Source organism: Chiloscyllium plagiosum, chromosome 19 (assembly GCF_004010195.1).
Source record: "Chiloscyllium plagiosum isolate BGI_BamShark_2017 chromosome 19, ASM401019v2, whole genome shotgun sequence".
In the NCBI taxonomy this organism is placed as follows: Eukaryota; Metazoa; Chordata; class Chondrichthyes; order Orectolobiformes; family Hemiscylliidae; genus Chiloscyllium; species Chiloscyllium plagiosum.
The window spans coordinates 63,240,620-63,261,189 of NC_057728.1; the positions used below are offsets into that span (position 1 = coordinate 63,240,620).

Sequence of the window (20,570 nt, forward strand, 5' to 3'; positions counted from 1 at the left end):
AGGGGTAGGTTCTTCACTCAGTGAGTCGTAAGTTCATGGAATGCCCTGCCAGTAGCAGTGGTGGACTCTCCCTCTTTATGGGCATTTAAGCGGGCATTGGATAGGTATATGGAGGATAGTGGGTTAGTATAGGTTAGGTGGGCTTGGATCGGCGCAACATCGAGGGCCAAAGGGCCTGTACTGCGCTGTATTCTTCTATGTTCTATGTTCTATGTCCAACTGCACCCATTACAGCTACCTGTCCAACCGCACCTATTGCAGCTACCTGTCCAGTCACACACATTACAGCTACCTGTCCAACTGCACTCATTACAGCTACCTGTCCAACCCGCACCCATCACAGCTACCTGTCCAATCACACTCATTACAGCTACCTATCCAATCACACACATTACAACTACCTGTCCAACCACACCCATTACAGCTACCTAACCAACCAGACACATTGCAGCTACCTGTCCAACCACACCCATCACAGTTACTTGTCCAACTACACCCATTGCAGCTACCTGTCCAACCACACCCATTACAGCTACCCGTCCAACCACATCCATTGCAGCTACCTGTCCAACCACATCCATTACAGCTACCTGTCCAACTGCACCCATTACAGCTACCTGTCCAACCACAGCCATTGCAGCTACCTGTCCAACCGCAGCCATTACAGCTACCTGTCCAACTGCACTCATTACAGCAACCTGTCCAACCCGCACCCATTACAGCTACCTGTTCAGCCACATCCATTACAGCTACCTGTCCAACCACATCCCATTACAGCTCCCTGTCCAGCCACACCCATTACAGCTACCTGTTCAACCACACCCATTACAGCTACCTGTCCAACCACACCCTTTACAGCTACCTGTCCAACCACATCCATTGCAGCTATCTGTCCAACCATATCCATTACAGCTACCTGTCCAACCATATCCATTGCAGCTACCTGTCCAACCACACCCATTCAACTACCTGCCTAGCCACACCCAATACAGCTACCTGTCCAACCACACCCATTACAGTTACCTGCCTAGCCACAACCAATTACAGCTACCTGTCCGACCACATCCATTACAGTTACCTGTCTAACCACACCCATTACAGCTACCTGACCAACTACACCCATTACAGTTACCTGCCTAGTCACACCCATTACAGCTACCTGTCCAACCTCACCCATTACAGCTACCTGTCCAACTGCACTGATTATAGCTACCTGTCCAACCCACATCCATTACAGTTACCTGTCCAACCACACCCATTACAGCTACCTGTCCAACCACATTGCTTACAGCTACCTGTCCAAATGCACCCATTACAGCTACCTGTCCAATCGCTGCATTACAGCTAACTGTCCAGCCACACCCATTACAGCTACCTGTCCAACCACACCCCATTACAGCTCCCTGTCTAGCCACACCCATTAAAGCTACCTGTCCAGCCACACTCATTACAGCTACCTGTCCAACCACACCCCATTACAGCTACCTGTCCAACCACATCCATTACAGCTACCTATCCAACCCGCACCCATTACAGCTACATGTCCAACTGCACCCATTACAGCTACCTGTCCAACCGCACCCATTACAGCTGTATGTCCAACCACACACATTACAGATACCTGTCCAACCACACCCATTACAGCTGCCTGTCCACCCACACCCATTACAGCTACCTGTCCATCCACATCCATTACAGCTACCTGTCCAACCATATCCATTGCAACTACCTGCCGAGCCACACCCAATACAGCTACCTGCCCAACCACATCCATTACTGCTACCTGTCTAACAACACCCATTACAGCTACCTGTCCAACCACCCCCATTACAGTTACCTGCCTAGCCACACCCATTACAGCTACCTGTCCAACCACAGCCATTGCAGCTCCCTGTCCAACCACATCATTACAACTACCCATCCAACCACACCCAATACAGCTACCTGTCCAACCACATCCATTACAGCTAACTGTCCAACCACACCCATTACAGCCACCTGTCCAGCCACATCCATTACAGCTACCAGTCCAACCACATCCATTACAGCTACCTGTCCAACTGCACCCATTACAGCTACCTGTCCAACCACCGCCATTGCAGCTACCTGTCCAACCGCAGCCATTACAGCTAGCTGTCCAACCACACCCATTACAGCTACCTGTCCAACCACATTCCTTACAGCTCCCTGTCCAGCCACACCCATGACAGCTACCTGTCCAACCGCATGCATTACAGCTCCCTGTCCAACCCGCACCCATTACAGCTACCCGTCCAACCACACCCATTACAGCTACCTGTCCAACTGCACACATTACAGCTACCTGTCCAACCCGCACCCATTACAGCTACCTGTCCAGCCACACCCATTACAGCTACCTGTCCAACCACATTCCTTACAGCTCCCTGTCCAGCCACACCCATTACAGCTATCTGTCCAACCACACCCATTACAGCTACCTGTCCAATCGCTGCATTTCAGCTTCCTGTCCAACCACACCCACTACAGCTACCTGTCCAATCACAGCTACCTGTCCAATCACACACATTACAGCTACCTGTCCAACCACACCCATTGCAACTACCTGCCTAGCCACACCCAATACAGCTACCTGCCCAACCACATCCATTACTGCTACCTGTCTAACCACACCCATTACAGCTACCTGTCCAACCACACCCATTACAGTTACCTGCCTAGCCACATCGATTACAGCTACCTGTCCAGCCACAGCCATTGCAGCTCCTTGTCCAACCACATCATTACAACTACCCGTCCAACCACACCCATTACAGCTACCCGTCCAACCACATCCATTAGAACTACCTGTCCAACCACACCCATTACAGCCACCTGTCCAGCCACACCAATTACAGCTACCTGTCCAACCACATCCATTACAGTTACCTGTCCAACTGCACCCATTACAGCTACCTGTCCAACCACAGCCATTACAGCTACCTGTCCAACCACACCCATTACAGCTACCTGTCCAACCGCACCCATTACAGCTAGCTGTCCAACCACACCCATTACAGCTACCTGTCCAACCACATTCCTTACAGCTCCCTGTCCAGCCACACCCATGACAGCTCCCTGTCCAACCCGCACCCATTACAGCTACCCGTCCAACCACACCCATTACAGCTGTATGTCCAACCACACACATTACAGATACCTGTCCAACCACACCCATTACAGCTACCTGTCCAACCACACCCATTACAGCTACCTGTCGAGCCACACCCATTACAGCTAACTGTCCAACCGCAGCCATTACAGGTACCTGTCCAACCACATCCATTTCAGCTACCTGTCCAACCACACCAATTACAACTACCTGTCCAACCACACCCATTACAGCTGTCTGTCCAACCCGCACCCATTACAGCTACCTGTCCAACCACACCCATTAAAGCTACCTGTCCAGCCACACCCATTACAGCTACCTGTACAACCACACCCCATTACAGCTACCTGTCCAACCACATCCATTACAGCTACCTATCCAACCCACACCCATTACAGCTGCATGTCGAACTGCACCCATTACAGCTACCTGTCCAACCGCACCCATTACAGCTGTCTGCCCAACCACACCCATTACAGATACCTGTCCAACCACACCCATTACAGCTTCCTGTCCAACCACACCCACTACAGCTACCTGTCCAATCACAGCCATCACATCTACCTGTCCAATCACACACATGACAGCTACCTATCCAACCACATCCATTACAACTACCTGTCCAACCACACCCATTGCAGCTACCTGTCCAACCTGCACCCATTACAGCTACCTGTCCAACCACACCCATTACAGCTACCTGTCCAACTGCACTCATTACAGCTACCTGTCCAACCCGCACCCATTACAGCTACCTATCCAACCACACCCATTACAGCTACCTGTCCAACCACATTCCTTACAGCTCCCTGTCCAGCCACACCCATGACAGCTACCTGTCCAAGCACATGCATTACAGCTACCTGTCCAACCCGCACCCATTACAGCTACCCGTCCAACCACACCCATTACAGCTACCTGTCCATCTGCACTCATTACAGCTACCCGTCCAACCCGCACACATTACAGCTACCTGTCCAGCCACACCCATTACAGCTACCTGTCCAACCACATGCATTACAGCTACTTGTCCAACCACATGCATTACAGCCACCTGTCCAGCCACACCCATTACAGCTACCTGTCCAACCACAGCCATTACAGCTACCTGTCCAACCCGCACCCATTACAGCTACCTGTCCAACCACACCCATTACAGCTACCTGTCAAACCACATCCATTAGAGCTACCTGTCAAACCACACCCATTACAGCTACCTGTCCAGCCACACCCATTACAGCTACCTGTCCAACCACACCCATTACAGCCACCTGTCCAGCCAAACCCATTACAGCTACCAGTCCAACCACATCCATTACAGCTACCTGTCCAACTGCACCCATTATAGCTATCTGTCCAACCACATCCATTACAGCTACCTGTCCAACCACAGCCATTACAGTTACCTGTCCAACCATAGCCATTACAGCTACCTGTCCAACCACACACATTATAGATACCTGTCCAATCAGAGTCACCACAACTACCTGTCCAATCACACACAGTACAACTACCTTTCCACCACATCCATTACAGCTACCTGTCCAAGTGCACCCATTGCAGCTACCTGTCCAACCACACCCATTGCAGCTACCTGTCCAACCACACCCATTGCAGCTACCTGTCCAACCACATCCATTGTAGCTACCTGTCCAACACACCCACTACAGCTACCTGTCCAACCATATCCATTACAGCTACCTGTCCAAGTGCACCCATTGCAGCTACCTGTCCAACCACACCCATTGTAGATACCTGTCCAACCACACCCATTGCAACTATCTGCCTAGCCACACCCAATACAGCTACCTGCCCAACCACATCCATTACAGCTATCTGTCCAACCACACCCATTACAGTTACCTACCTAACCACACCCATTACAGCTATCTGTCCAGCCACAGCCATTGCAGCTCCCTGTCCAACCACATCATTACAACTACCTGTCCAACCACAAACATTACAGTTACCTGACTAGCCACACTCATTATAGCTACCTGTCCAACCACACCTATTACAGCTACCCGTCCAACCACACCCATTACAACTACCTGTCCAACCGCATCCATTACAGCTACCTGTCCAACCCACACCCTTTACAGCTACCAGTCCAACCACATCCATTACAGCTACCAGTCCAACCACATCCATTACAGCTACCAGTCCAACCACACCCATTACAGCTACCTGTCCAACCACATCCATTACAGCTACCTGTCTAACTGCACCCATTACAGCTACTTGTCCAAGCGCCGCATTGCAGCTACCTGTCCAGCCACACCCATTACAGCTACCTGTCCAACTGCACCCCATAACAGCTACCTGTCCAAACACACCCATGACAGCTACCTGTCCAACCACACCCATTACAGCTACCTGTCCAACCGCACCCATTACAGTTACCTGTCCAACCGCACCCATTACAGCTACCTGTCCAACCGCACCCATTAAAGCTACCTGTCCAACCACACCCATTACAGCTACCTGTCCAACCACATGCATTACAGCTACCTGTCCAGCCACACCCATTACAGCTACCTGTCCAACCACACCCCATTACAGCTATCTATCCAGCCACACCCATGACAGCTACCTGTCCAACCACATCCATTACAGCTACCTGTCCAACCCGCACCCATTACAGCTACCTGTCCAACCACATCCATTACAGCTGTCTGTCCAACCATACCCATTAAAGCTACCTGTCCAACCCACACCCATTACAGCTACCTGTCCAACCATATCCATTACAGCTACCTGTCCAACTCGCACCCATTACAGCTGCCTATCCAACCACAGCCATTACAGCTTCCTGTCTAACCACACTCACTACAGCTACCTGTCCAATCACAGCCATTACAGCTACCTGTCCAACCACACACATTACAGCTACCTGCACAACCACACCCATCAGTTACTTGTCCAACCACACCCATTGCAGATACCTGTGCAACCACTTCCATTACAGCTACCTGTCCAACCCACACCCATTACAGCTACCTGTCCAACCATATCCATTACAGCTACCTGTCCAACTCGCACCCATTGCAGCTACCTATCCAACTGCACCCATTACAGCTACCTGTCCAACCACAGCCATTGCAGCTACCGGTCCAACCACACCCATTACAGCTACCTGCCAACCAATCCATTACAGCTACCTGTCCAGCCACACCCATTACAGCTACCTGTCCAGCCACACCCATTACAGCTACCTGCCAACCAATCCATTACAGCTACCTGTCCAACCATATCCATTACAGCTACCTGTCCAACCACACCCCATTACAGCTACCTGTCCAACCACACCCATTGCAGCTACCTGTCCAACCACACCCATTATGCCAGTCACTGGAAATAGCTCTGTCAGGGCAGCAGGTAGGTTAAGAAGACAAATGGGATGTTGGTCCTCATAGCGAGAGAATTTGAGTACAGGAGCAGGGATGTCTTGCTGTAAGAATATGGGGCCGTGGTGAGACCACAGCTGGGATACTGTGTAGTTTCAGTCTCCTTATCTGAGGAAGGATGGTCTGGCGTTAGAGGGATTGCTATAATGGATTACCAGATTGATTCCTGGGATGGTAGGACTGATGTGTGAAGGGAGATTGGATCAGGTAGGACTATAGGGTATAGAAAAATGAGGGAGGTTCCCATAAAAACCTATAACATTCTATTAGGACCAGACAGGGCCAACACAGGGAGGATGTTCCTGATCACTGAGGAGTCTAGAAGCAGGAGTCACAGTTTGTGGATATGAGATGAATTGAATTGAATTTATTGTCACGTGTACCGAGGCAAACTGAAAAGCTTAGTCTTGCGAGCAATACAGGCAGATCACAGAGTTAAGTAGCATAGATAGTAAATAATAGGTAAACAGCGGCAAAAACAAAAACACTGGTACAGGCAAATTTTATGAGTTTGTGAGTCCATTCAGTATTCTTACAACAATAGGGTAGAAACTGTTTCAAAACCAGCTGGTGCGTGTGTTCAGGCTTCTATACCTTTTCCCCAATGGTAGAGGTTGTCGGATGGGATGGATCTTTGAGAATGCTAGCGGCCTTTCCTTGACAGCGGGCCTGGTAGATAGATTCTATAGATGGGATGTTGGTCTTTGTGATTGTCCGGGCCGAGTTCACCACTCTCTGTAACCCTCTCTGATCTTGAGTGGTACAGTTGCCATACTAGGTAGTGATACATCCAAACAGAATCCTCTCGATGGTGCACCTATAAAAGTTGGAGAGGGTATTCGCTGTCATGCCAAATTTCCTCAGCTGCCTGAGGATGAAGAGATGTTGTTGGGCCTTTGTAACCAGTGCACCCACATGAAGAGTCCAAGAAAGCTTGTTGTGGATGACCACTCCCAGGAGTTTGACACTCTCCACTCATTCCACCTCTATGCTGTTAATGTGTAGAGGGGACATGAGTAACATCCCGCCGGAAGTCAATAATGAGTTCCTTGGTTTTGCCAGCATTGAGAGCTAGGTTGTTCTCAGTGCACCATTTTTCCAGGTCTTCCACCTCCCATCTGTTTTGTCGCCATCTGAGATTCAACCGACTATGGTGGTGTCATCAGTGAACTTGTAAATGGTATTAGTCTGGTATTTGGCGACACAGTCATGGGTGACTGTGAGTGAGTACAGTAGGGGGCTGAGTACACATCCCTGGGGGGGGGTCCAGTGTTGAGTGTTAGTGAGGATGAAACATTGTCCTCAATCTTCACTAGTGAGGAGAAATGTCTCCGCCCAGAGAGTGAATGTTATCAAGAGGGAGTTATATATTGTTCTTAGGGTTAAAGGGATCAGAGGGCATGGGGGCGAAAGCTGGAAGAGGGAACTGAGTTGCATGATCAGCCATGATCATGCTGAATGGTGGACCAGGCTCGAAGGGCTGAATGGCCTAATCCTGCTCCTATCCTCTATGTTTCTCTGTTTCTATCTGCCATCAGCAACAAATATCCATTTCAACATCTGTCCATGGATATTAAAAGCCCTTCAACTTCAAACATGAGAGAATACTTTGGCAACTAGTCACCAATAAATCTATTGTCACAAACAGAAGCCCCACGGCTACGAATCTCTCTTTGGTTGATGGAGATAACATCTTGTCTTCAATGGTTAAAATGAACTGGAATCAACTTGGCTTCACTTCAGAACAGATCACAGCCTGTTGATTCAGGAGTTGGATGGGAGAGTGGGGAGATGGTGGAGTGGTGGTGGGTGGGCAGTGTTGGGTATGATAATGGTGCCTCCCCATGAAGCAGAGTCTTTAGCCTGTGTTCTGGCTCCCCGAAGGAAGGAATCCATTGGCGCAGGGGCCAGCACAGCCATCACATTGGCTGGACTCAGTGGAACACGTTTGTCAGAGTCAGCAGCTGAGGATGAGCCCACTGCAACTTGTGGGAAGAATGAAGAAGCTTTTGAAGGGAGAGAGAGCACGACGTAGGGATTGCTTTTGAATTTTTCAAGCAACAAGTCTGGAGTGGTGGAGACTGAGGAGAGACTTGATAGAAGTCTGTAAGATCATGAGATGCATAGATAGGGTTGAGGGTCAGAATCCTATTCCCAGATTTTCAATGTCTAATACTAGGGGACTAAGGGGAAGGGGCAGGTGTTTCATCCAGAGAGTGCAGGAGTCTGGAACGTACTGCCAGGGGTGGTGTTGGAGGCAGATGTGATAGGGGCATTTAAGGGGCTTTCAGATAAACGCATGAATAGGCAAGGAATGGAGGGATATGGACCATTGGCAGAACGGATTAGTTCAGTTTGTTGTCATGCTCGGCACAACATTGTGGGCCGCAGGGCCCATTCCTGTGCCGTGCTGTTCTACGTTCTATGCTCTCGCAGCCACCTGGTCATGATAGGTCAAATAGCCTCCTCCTGTACCAAGTCTCATGGAATCATAGAATCATTCCATAAATCAGTCCATGTCACCTTCCAAACCTCACAGGAATTTGTCTTGCGTGTTTGAGAATTGAAGCAAGTTGTTATAAAGCAGCTAGCAGTTGTAAGTTAGAGTTAACAACTCCAGCCATGTTTGCTACAATTTGCATTTAAATAGTGCCCTTCGTGTAATATTACATCCCAAGGAGTTTCATGGGAGCATTAACAAATAGAAATTGACACTGAGCCAAAGAACATGACTGTGGGTGAAATGACTAAATTGAAGTCTTTGCATAGTTTTTTAAGGAGCAAAAGAAGAGAGACATAGATTAAGGTGTTCAGGGAGGAGAGCCCAGAGCTTACAGACTGAATGGTTGAAGATATGGTTACTAACAGAGAGAGAGATATAGTGTGTGCATGCACAAGAGATAAAGAGTGTGTGTGTGTGTGCAAGAGGGGCAGCGTGTGTGTACGCGAGAAGGAGAGAGCACATGAGTGGCAAAGGAAGTCAGTGATACACAAGAGGCCAGAGTGGAGGAGGGTGGAGATGTCAGAAGACAGTGCTGGAGGTGCTTACAGAGATATCGAAGGGGGAGTGAGATCATGGACCAAATTAAACAAAGGTTAATTGCAACCAAAAACAGAAATCACTGGAGAGACTCAGCAGGTCTGACAGCATCTATGGAGAGAGAAACAGAGTTAATATTTCAAACCCAGTGACCCTTCATCAGACTGGATTCTGGAAAACTCTGTAGGACTGGACTTGAAATGTTGCTGCCAGAACGCCCAAGTTTGCCAGCAGTTTCTGATTCTGCTTGTTTCAGATCTGTAGCATCTGCAGTTTTTTTGTGTTATAAAAGGTGCATTAAGCATTTGCATGGAAATGTTTCAATTTATGTGAAAAAATATCTCACCTCATCACAAAGATTCTGTTCCTTATCTAATTCTGCGATTATGTGCCTCCTCCTAATGGTTTATATGAGGCATGATTAATGATGCCATTGATCAAAAGCAAATTACTTTTCATTAATTAATACTGCATCACGCTCTCATTTTTGCCCCAATAAAGAGATAATCCTGTTACATTGTAATGCAAGTCGTTGACAAGTAAAATAGATAACTTCCCATCAACTTAAATTCACATGAGGGAACACCGGTCCCTCATGAAGTTTCACTGAGTTTTATTTTTATAGAGTTCCAGCACAGACAAAGCCATTGACCTCAACAGGTCTATGTTGATATTTTTATTCCAACATAGGACCCAGTAATTAATCTTCCCCAAATCTTGCCTTCTGTTCCATTCTCTTTTGTGTGATTATCTAGTATCTAATCTAATCTTCAATAAATAATGTTCACCTCCAACTTTTCCTCCAGCAGCTAGTTTCACATTAAGGAGAAAGTGAGGTCTGCAGATGCTGGAGATCAGAGCTGGAAATGTGTTGCTGGAAAAGCGCAGCAGGTCAGGATGTTGCCTGACCTGCTACACTTTTCCAGCAACACATTTCCAGCTAGTTTCACATTAACACTAAAGAACTACCTCCTGTGCTCCCTGCTGGATGAACGAGTGATTATCTTATATTTCTGGACCTGCACTTTGGAATCATACACAAATGACATTTTTAAAAAATTGGATGTTCCTGGATCCTAATCACATTGTTGCTTCTGGAAGCTTGCTGGGTGAAAATTGGTTGTCATGTCTCCTACATCACAACAATGACTCCAAATCGAAAAGTGCTTGCTCTTCATAAAATGCTTTATGCTAGGAGAAGAAAGACAACATGTGAGGCCTTGGGTTTTTTCAAAGTTGGAACAATAGAGGCAGCCTGAATGGGTGGGATCTAACTAGACCCCCTCAAAATATGTTAAGATGGTAGCCTAGACTCTTAGTTTTTCTTATTTTAAAGGGAAATGTGAAATGGAATATTCCAGATGCAATTTGATTGGTCAAATTACTCGATGTTAAACAAAACACAATTTATTCAAACATTATTGTTAAAATACAACAAAAGAAAGAAGAATGTAGAATAACTTAACTCCACAGTTAACTTAAAACTCCACAGAAAACTTAACAGAATAATAGATTCAGTAACTATTACAACTTAACTGTTCCAATATAGTAACATCTCATAAACACATGCTGTGACAAAAAGTCAAATTCATGAATTAGATTTTGTCTCACATGGAATCCAGCAGCCCAGGAAGAGAACCCCCAGCTTGTGGCTGTAATCGAGAGAGGGAAATGTAACTGTCACTTCTTCAAACTCACAACAGCCATTGCTGAAAGCGAACTACAAATCCTTATCTGTAAGAGTTAGATCCCACCCATTCAGGCTGCTTCTATTGTTCCAACTTTGAAAAAAACCCAAGGCTTCACAAGTTGTTTATCTTCTCCTAGACTGCTCACTACCAATCTCTATTCCTGATGAAGGGCTTATGCCCAAAACAGCAACTGTTCCGCCCCTCGGATGCTGCCTGACCTGCTGTGCTTTTCCAGCACCACACTTTTCGACTGATTTCCAGTATCTGCAGTCCTCACTTTCTCCCAGTCGCGAGACCTGTCCTCTCCATCTCTCTCTTAAAGAAACCAGGTCAAAGCACACCTCATAAAGCCATAGCATCATCACATTTAGGGTCATCCTGAATGGGGCTACATTAACAAAAGAAGAAAGAAGTAATGGATACTTATTCGTATTCCCATGAGTGTAGAACATTAAATAGAAATGTTAGAGAAGTTCAAAGTTTTGAGCAGGTGCACAGAAAAAATTTACTTTTATCAGGACATCCAGAATGAGGGGCCATCACCTTAACCTTACAGTGAGACCATGGGGATCAGTAAACACTTACTGACACAAAGGGTATTGGAAATATGGTGTGAAGTCCTTTGTAAAAATTCTGGAGACTGCAGGTCAATAGCAAATTTAAAACCCTGATTGATAATCTTTGTCAGACAGGCTATTAAAAATTATGGAACCAAGAAAGAAAATGGAGTTAGATTGTCAACAAAATAGAGTCAGAGTCATAGAGATATACAGGAGAGAAACAGACCCTTCAGTCCTACGCTTCCATGCTCACTAGGTATCCTAAATATAGTCCCATTTGCCAGCACTTGGCCTATATTCCTCTAAACCTTTCCTATTCATATACCCAACCAGATGCCCTTTAAATGTTGTAATTGTACCAGCCTCCACCACTCCCTCTGGCAGCTCATTCCATATACGTACCACCCTCTGTGTGAAAAAGTTGCTCCTTAAGTCCCTATTAAATCTTTTCTCTCTCACCATAAACCTATGTCCTCTAGTTTTGGACTCCCTTATCCTGGAGAAAAGACCCTGTTTATTTATCCTATTTGTGCCCCTAATGATTTTATAAACCTCTATAAGGTCCCCCCTCTGCCTCTGACACTCCAGGTAAAATAGCCTGAGCCTATTCAGCCTCTCCCTGTAGCTCACACTCACCAAACACTGACATTGTCCTTGTAAATCTTTTCTGAACCCTTTCAAGTTTAACAACATCTTTCCTATAGCAGGGAGACCAGCATTGCATGCAGTGTTCCAATAGTGGCTTAACCAATGTCCTGTACAGCCACAACATGAGTTCCCATCTCCTATATTCAACACACAAGATGGAAATTGCTAGAGAAACTCAGCAGGTCTGGATGCATCTGTGCAGAAAGAAAGAAAACTCAACGTTTCAAGTCTCGTGACTCTTCTTCAGAATCCCAGATGTCTCAGACTTGCTGAGTTTCTTCAGTAATTTCTGTTTTTGTGTCAGATCTTCAGAATCTGCAGCTCTTTGGTTTATTTTGGAGTTGTGATATGGGTGAGCTATGATCTAATTCAATGATGCAATCACTTTGAGATGCTAAATTGTTCTCCTCCTGTTCCTTGAAGAGGGCAGAGTTAGAATACAGCTACTGGATCAGTGGTGCTGGAAGAGCACAGCAATTCAGGCAGCATCCGAGGACAGGCAAAATCGACGTTTCGGGCAAAAGCCCTTCATCAGGAATAAAGGCAGAGAGCCTGAAGTGTGGAGAGATAAGCTAGAGGAGGGTGGGGGTGGGGATAGAGTAGCATAGAGTACAATAGGTCAGGGGGGAAGGAGATGAAGGTGATAGGTCAGGGAGAGAGGGTGGAGTGGATAGGTGGAAAACGAGCTGGGCAGGTCGGACAAGTCCGGACAGGTCAGGGGATCGAGTTGCTGGAGGTTAGAAGCTAGGATGAGGTGGGGGAAGGGGAAATGAGGAAACTGCTGAAATCCACATTGATGCCCTGGGGTTGAAGTGTTCCAAGGCGGAAGATGAGGCGTTCTTCCTCCAGGCATCTGGTGGTGAGGGAGCGGCGGTGAAGGAGGCCCAGCACCTCCATATCCTCAGCAGAGTGGGAGGGGGAGTTGAAATGTTGAGCCACGGGGCAGTTTGGTTGATTGGTGCGGGTGTCTCGGAGATGTTCCCTAAAGCGCTCTGCTAGGAGGCGCCCAGTCTCCCCAATGTAGAGGAGACCGCATCGGGAGCAACGGATACAATAAATGATATTAGTGGATTTGCAGGTAAAACTTTGATGGATGTGGAAACATCTAGCATTGAGGATAAATACCAACACACAGTGGTGGTACCAAAAGCCTACCTGTGTTTTGACCTGTCTGTGATTCAACGTTAAACATTCATTATATAGAAACATTCAATTATATAATGTAATGGGAGGTGATTCAAGGGTAGGCAATCATCTAGTGATATCATCACTGGACTGTCAATACAAAGCCCCAGGTTCGAATCCCACCACAGCAGATTGGGGAATTTGAATTCAACAAAAAATCTGAAATTAAGAGTCTGATGATTACCATGAAATAATTGGAAATCCAATCCCATACCAATATGGTTGGCTTGTAACTGCCTTCTGGGATGGGCAATAAGTACTGGTCTAGTCCACAATAACAGTATCCAAAGAATCAACGAAACACAGTGTCTGTTACAAGGTGCTAGGCAAGTCTTCCTGACCCTTTTGTCAATTTTTGTTCTTTGGGTATTTAGAAAAATTATTTTGAAAATAATAATTTGAAAAATTATCACTGAAAGCTCTAAACTTTGCTCTTTCTTGTTCCCCACAATCCAACATCATTTAAACATGAATGTGAAATTAATATTTTGCCAGGAAGAATGAAAGAAATTAATATCATCTAAATAGCAAGAGATGGCAGAGCTCTGAGATGCAGCGGGACCTGGGCGTCCTAGTGCATGTATCACAAAAGGTAATGTTCAGGTATAGCAAATAATTAGAAAAACTAATAGAATCATATTGTTTATTTTGAGGAGATGTGAATGCGAAAAGAGGAAAGTTATGTATCAGTTACCTAGGACATTGCTCAGAAGATATCTGGAGCATTGCTTACAGCACTGACCTCCTTATATAGGGAAGGATATGAATATGTTGGAAAAGCTCAGGGAAGGTTCACTGGGCAAATACCTGGAAACAGGTTATTTTATGTGGAAAGGTTGGACAGACTTGCATCCACCAGAGTTCAGTAGAGTAAGAAATGTCTTGATTAAAAAATAAGATCCTGAGGGGTCGTGAAAGGGCAAAGATGGAGAACATGCTTCATCTTGTTGGAGAATAGATGTCACAGCTTGAAAATAAAGGGTGGCTGCTTATGACAGAGATGAGGAGAAGTTTTTCTACCAGTGAATTTTTGGAAACTTTCTTTCTCAAAATTGGTGGATGGAGAATCTTTGAATATTTTATGATAGAGATGGTTAGATTCTTGAAAAACAAGGGGGTGATAGGTTATCACTGGGGCGGGAATCAGCTATGATCTTATTGGATGGCAGAGCAGACTTGAGGGGCTGAATGGCCTATTCAAACATGTAAATTGTGTGATCTCTTTGTTTAAGGAAAAATATAAAGGTGTTGGAAACAGATCAGAGAAGGTTCACTAGACTAATACCTAGAAGGGGTACATTTTCTTAGGAACATAGTATATTAGAACAGGTGTAGGCCATTCAGCCCCTCAAGCCTGCTCCACCATTCATTGAGATGATGGCTGATCTGTGGCCAGGCTACTATACCTGCCCTTAATACTTTAGCTGAACAAAATTTTATATACCTCAGATTTAAAATTAACAACTGATCCAGCATCTACTGCCATTTGTGGAAGAGAGTTCCAAACCTCTCCCATCCTTTGCATGCAGAAGTGTTCTCTAACATCTCTCCTGAACGCTCTGGCCCTATGCCCCTAGTTCCAGAATCCCCAACCAGTGGAAATAGTTTATCTTTATCGACCCTGTCTTTTCCTGTTAATATCTTGAAACATTGAATGTCTTGAAGGTGTGTAAATCACATGGATCAGATGGACTACACTCCAGAGTTCTAAGGGCGATAGCTGAAGAGATAGTGGAGGTGTTAGTGGTGATCTTTCAGGAATCGCTAGAATCAGGGAGGGTCCCAGAGGGCTGGAAAATCGCTAACATGACACCCCTGTTTAAAAATGGAGCAAGGCAAAGGAAGAAAATTATAGACCAATTAGCCTAACCTCGGTCATGGGTAAGATCCTGGAATCCATTGTGAAGGATGAGATTTCTGAACACTTAGCAGTATATGGTAAAACAGGGCAAAGTCAGCATGGTTTCATCAAGGGGAGGTCATGCCTGACAAATCTGCTAGAATTCTTTGAGGAAGTAGCAAGCAGGTTAGACCAAAGGGAGCCAATGGATGTTGTCTACCTGGACTTTCAGAAGGCCTTTGACAAGGTGCCACAAAGGAGACTACTGAGTAAGATAAGGGCCCACGGTGTTAGAGGCAAGGTGCCAGCATGGATAGAAGCTTGGCTGTCTGGCAGAAAGCAGAGAGTGGGGATAAAAGGGTCCTTCTCAGGATGGCAGCCAGTGACAAATGGTGTTCCACAAGACTCAGTGTTGGGACCACAACTTTTCACTTTATACATTAACGATCTTGCTGAAGGAACTGAGGGCATTCTGGCTAAGTTTGCAGATGATACAAAGATAGGTAGAGGGACAGGTAGCATTGAGGAGGTGGGGAGGCTGCAGAAGGATTTGGGCAGGTTAGGAGAATGGGCAAAGAAGTGGCAGATGGAGTACAATGTGGGAAAGTGTGAGGTCATGCACTTTGGTCGGAAGAATAGAGGCATGGAGTATTTTCGAAATGGGGAAAAAATTCAGAAGGCTGAAGTGCAAAGAGACTTGGGAGTTCTAGTCCAGGATTCTCTCAAGGTAAACTTGCAGGTTGAGTCAGTGAGGAAGGCAAATGCAATGATGACATTTATTTTGAGAGGACTTAAATATAAAAGCAGGAATGTACTTCTGAGGTTCTATAAGGCTCTGGTCAGACCACATTTGGAATATTGTGTGCAGTTTTGGGCCCCATGTCAGGAAGAATGTACTGGCCCTGGAGCATGTTCAGAGGAGATTCACGAGAATGGTCTCAGGAATGAGAAGCTTAACATATGAGGAACGGTTGAGGACTCTGGATCTATAGTTGATGGAGCTTAGAAGAGTGAGGGGGGGGATCTAATTGAAACTTACAGAATACTGAACGGCCTGGACAGAATGAACGTTGGGAAGATGTTTCCATTGGTAGGAGAGACTAGGACCTGAGGGCACAGCCTTAGAGTAAAGGGATGACCCTTTAGAATGGAGATAAGGAGAAACTTCTTCAGCCAGAGAGTGGGGAATCTATGGAATGCATTGCCACGGAAGGCTGTGGAGGCTGGGTTACTGAGTATACTTAAGACAGAGATAGATAGGTTCAAGTATCAAGGGATCAAAGGTTACTGGGAGAATGCGGGAGAACGGCATTGAGAATCATATCAGCCAGGATTGAATGGCGGAGCAGACTCAATGGGCTGAATGGCCTAATTTCTGCTCCTATGTCTTAAGGTCTTACTTTGGTCAGATCATCCCTTAATCTTCTGAATTCACGAGAATTTCTGGGGAATAGTTGGATGGATTGAGCTGGTTTTCTGCAGTTTGGAAGAACACATTTTATTAATATTTGGACTGAAAATGTACACAATAAAAAACTGTCCTTACCTTTGCAGCCCTCACAGGTGAGTGCATTGTAATGATATCCCGAAGCCTTGTCACCACACACAACACACAGCTCATCACCTTTCAGCTTCCCAGACAGAGAGCCCAGCCTGGATTTCTTGGTAACCGTGATGTCACACTCATCCATGTCTTCATGAAAAATGGTGTCACAGGAAAGTTTCTTAGCATCGTACATGGCTGAGGAGTACCAGGCGTCAGAGTACTGGGTGTAGTAGTTGTTGCTGGGGTAATAAGGATTGGCAATGGAGCACAGCTGCATCGATGGTAGAGATGTGCTTGAATATTGAGCGTAGGCAGATGCATCTGGAACTTGCAGAGATAGACTGGGTTGGTCTGCCATCACATCTTAATTTTAAAACATTAGTGAGAAAGAGAAAGAAATGCAGTCAGTTAGAATGCAAGCAAAAGCGGTCACAGAAAATGGTCATTCGGCCCATTGTGTTAGTGATAGCCCTTAGAAAGAACAATGAACCGCATCTCTCCCTCTCTCTCTCACCACAGCACTGCAAATTTTCCCTTTTCATATATTTATCCAATTTCTCCTTTAAAGTTACTTCTTGAGTTTGTTTTTAGCTTCATTTCAGACTGTGCATTTCTCAATCTGTAAAGAAGGAACTCCTTATTTATGCTGTGGATTTTCTTTTGCCAATTATCTCTAAACCAAGTGGTTTCACTGAATCATAGAATCCCTACAGTGTGGAAACAGGCCATTTGGCCCAACAAGCCTACACCGACCCACTGAAGAGTATCCCACCCAGACCCATTCCACTACCCTATTACTCTACATTTACCATTGACTAATGGACCTAGCCTACCCATCCCTGAACACGATGGGCAATTTAGCATGGCTAATGCCGGTGAAAGCAGTAACTCCTGAATAAGTCATTTAATCACTTCATTCTATTGTCTATTTAATCTTCCCTTAACCTTCCCTCCTCCAAGGAGAATCCCAATGTCTCTTTCCAAACCTCAAGGCCTACATCCATTGCGCCATCTTAGTGGATCGTCTCTGCACCTTCTTCAAGACATTAACATCCTTCCCAAGGTATGGCAACCAAAATACTGGCCTTTACTGCGAGGGGTTTTGAGGTTGAAAACAGAATAGCCTTGTTGCAATTGTGTGTTAGTGAGGCCATACCTGGTGCACTGTATACTATTATGGACCAGATCCCCCCCACCCCCCTACTCCCCGTCCCCCGCCCCACCAAAGGAATTCTCAAGATATAACCTCGACCCGAACTTTTATATGTATTTGAAGGTGAGTGTAAAGTGTTGTGTTCCAGATGTGATTTGGTTGGTCCACCATTAGGCTTTATTCTTAAACACAATTATAAAACAAAAGGAAAGGATTAGCACTACTTTAGTTCTATTGAAATGCATAAAAAGAGAATGTATTATTTAATCACTAATCATCAACTGTTCCAATATCAGCAACATCCCACAAAGACACTGCTTGGCAAAAATGCAATTCAGTTAAACAATTCCAGTTCTCACGTGCTGTCTCTCTCCAGCCGATAAGAAAGAAACAATCTGCCCCTTTTGATTTTGAAAAGAAAGCCTCACCGTCTAAAACTTCACTCTAACAGCAGAGGACTCAAGCTTTCACCTCCAGGAGCCAACCACATTGAATTGAATTGGAATTTATTGTCATACGTACCGAGGCACAGTGAAAAGCTTTGTCTTGCGAGCAATACAGGCAGATCACAGAGTTAAGTAGCATAGATAGTAAATAATAGGTAAACAGCGGCAAAAACAAAAACACAGGTGCAGGTGAGTGTTAAGATTTTGTGAGTCCATTCAGCATTTTAACACCAGTCAGGTAGAAACTGTTTCAAAACTGGCTGGTGCGTGTGTTCAGACTTTTGTACCTTCTCCCCGATGGTAGAGGTTGTAGAAAAACATTGCCAGGGTGGGATGGAACCTTAAGAATGCTGGCGGCCTTTCCATGACACGGGCCTGGTAGATGGATTCTATAGATGGGAGGTTGGCCTTTGTGATTGTCTGGGCTGAGTTCACCACTCTCTGTAACCGACTCCGACCTTGAATGGTACAGTTGCCATACCAGGTAGTGATACATCCAGACAGAATGCTCTCGATGGTGCACCTATAAAAGTTGGCAGGGGTCTTCGCCGCCATGCCAAACTTCCTCAGCTGCCTGAGGAAGAAGAGATGTCGTTGGGCCTTTGTAACCAGTGCATCCACATGAAGAGTCCAAGAAAGCTTGTTGTGGATGACCACTCCCAGGAACTTGACACTCTCCACTTGTTCCACCTCTGTGCTGTTAATGTGTAGGGGGATACGAGTAACAAATCCTCCAATGAACTGAAAGCAAAACTAAAAACCTTCCTGGGTCTGTGTGAGTGTTGACCCCACCTACTCATGATCCTTTTGTCTGATTTTTAAAAATAAACACTGAGGGAGAACTCAAAAGCTGTTTACCAGCTGCCTGTTGGAAGCTGCCATTCCAATAGCACAGTGGCAATCCCTCTCTGCAGGAGAACCAGCGCAAAACACACCTCTCTTAAAGGGCACAGCCCCCACATTTAAGAAAGGAAAGTTCCTAAGAGATTCACGAGGCAGAATCCAGGGCTGAAGGAACATGACTTATCAAGAACGACTAAGCAGGTTAGGTTTTTATTCACTTGAGTTTCAACAGACAATAGACAATAGATGCAGGAGTAGGCCATTCTGCCCTTCGAGCCAGCACCACCATTCATTATAATCATGGCTGATCATCCTCAATTAGTATCCTGTTCCTGCCTTATCCCCATAACCCGATTCCACTCTCCTTAATAGCTCTATCCAACTCTTTCTTGAAAGTACCCAGAAACTTGGCTTCCACAGCCTTCTGGGGCAGAGCATTCCATACACCCCCCTTATTTTTAAACTGTGTCCTCTAGTTCGGGACTCACTCATCAGCGGAAACATGCTTCCTGCCTCCAGAGTGTCCAATCCTTTCATAATCTTATACGTCTCAATCAGATCCCCTTCTAAACTCAAGCATATACAAGCCCAGTCGCTCCAATCTTTCAGTGTAATATAGTCCCATCATTCCGGGAATTGACCTCGTGAACCTACGCTGCACTCCCTCAATAGCCAGAATGTCTTTTCTCAAATTTGGAGACCAAAACTGCGCACAATATTCCAGGTACGGTCTCACCAGGGCCCTGTACAGCTGCAGAAGGACCTCTTTGCTTCTATACTCAATTCCTCTTGTTATGAAGGCCAGTATGCTATTAGCTTTCTTTACTTCCTGCTGTACCTGCATGCTTGCTTCCATTGACTGGTGTACAAGAACACCTAGATCTTGCTGTACTGCCCCTTTACCTAACTTGGCTCCATTTAGGTAGTAATCTGCCTTCCTGTTCTTGCCACCAAAGTGGATAACCATACATTTATCCAGATTAAACTGCATCTGCCATGCATCTGACCACTCACCTAGCCTGTCCAGGTCACCCTGTATTCTCCTAACATCCTCTTCACATTTCACCCTGCCACCCAGCTT

The 20,570-nt window shown here is 45.8% G+C and overlaps 1 protein-coding gene across 3 annotated transcripts in view; it reads right to left on the minus strand.

Moving 5' to 3' along the window:
* Window positions 1–20,570, minus strand: part of nr1h4 (nuclear receptor subfamily 1, group H, member 4) — a 117,441-nt gene that overhangs the window by 72,543 nt on the left and 24,328 nt on the right. For all 3 annotated transcript variants that reach the window (XM_043708719.1, XM_043708720.1, XM_043708721.1), the window contains one exon: window positions 17,048–17,410. In XM_043708719.1, coding sequence (XP_043564654.1) covers window positions 17,048–17,410 — 363 coding nt within the window. The remainder of the gene's footprint in view (window positions 1–17,047; window positions 17,411–20,570) is intronic.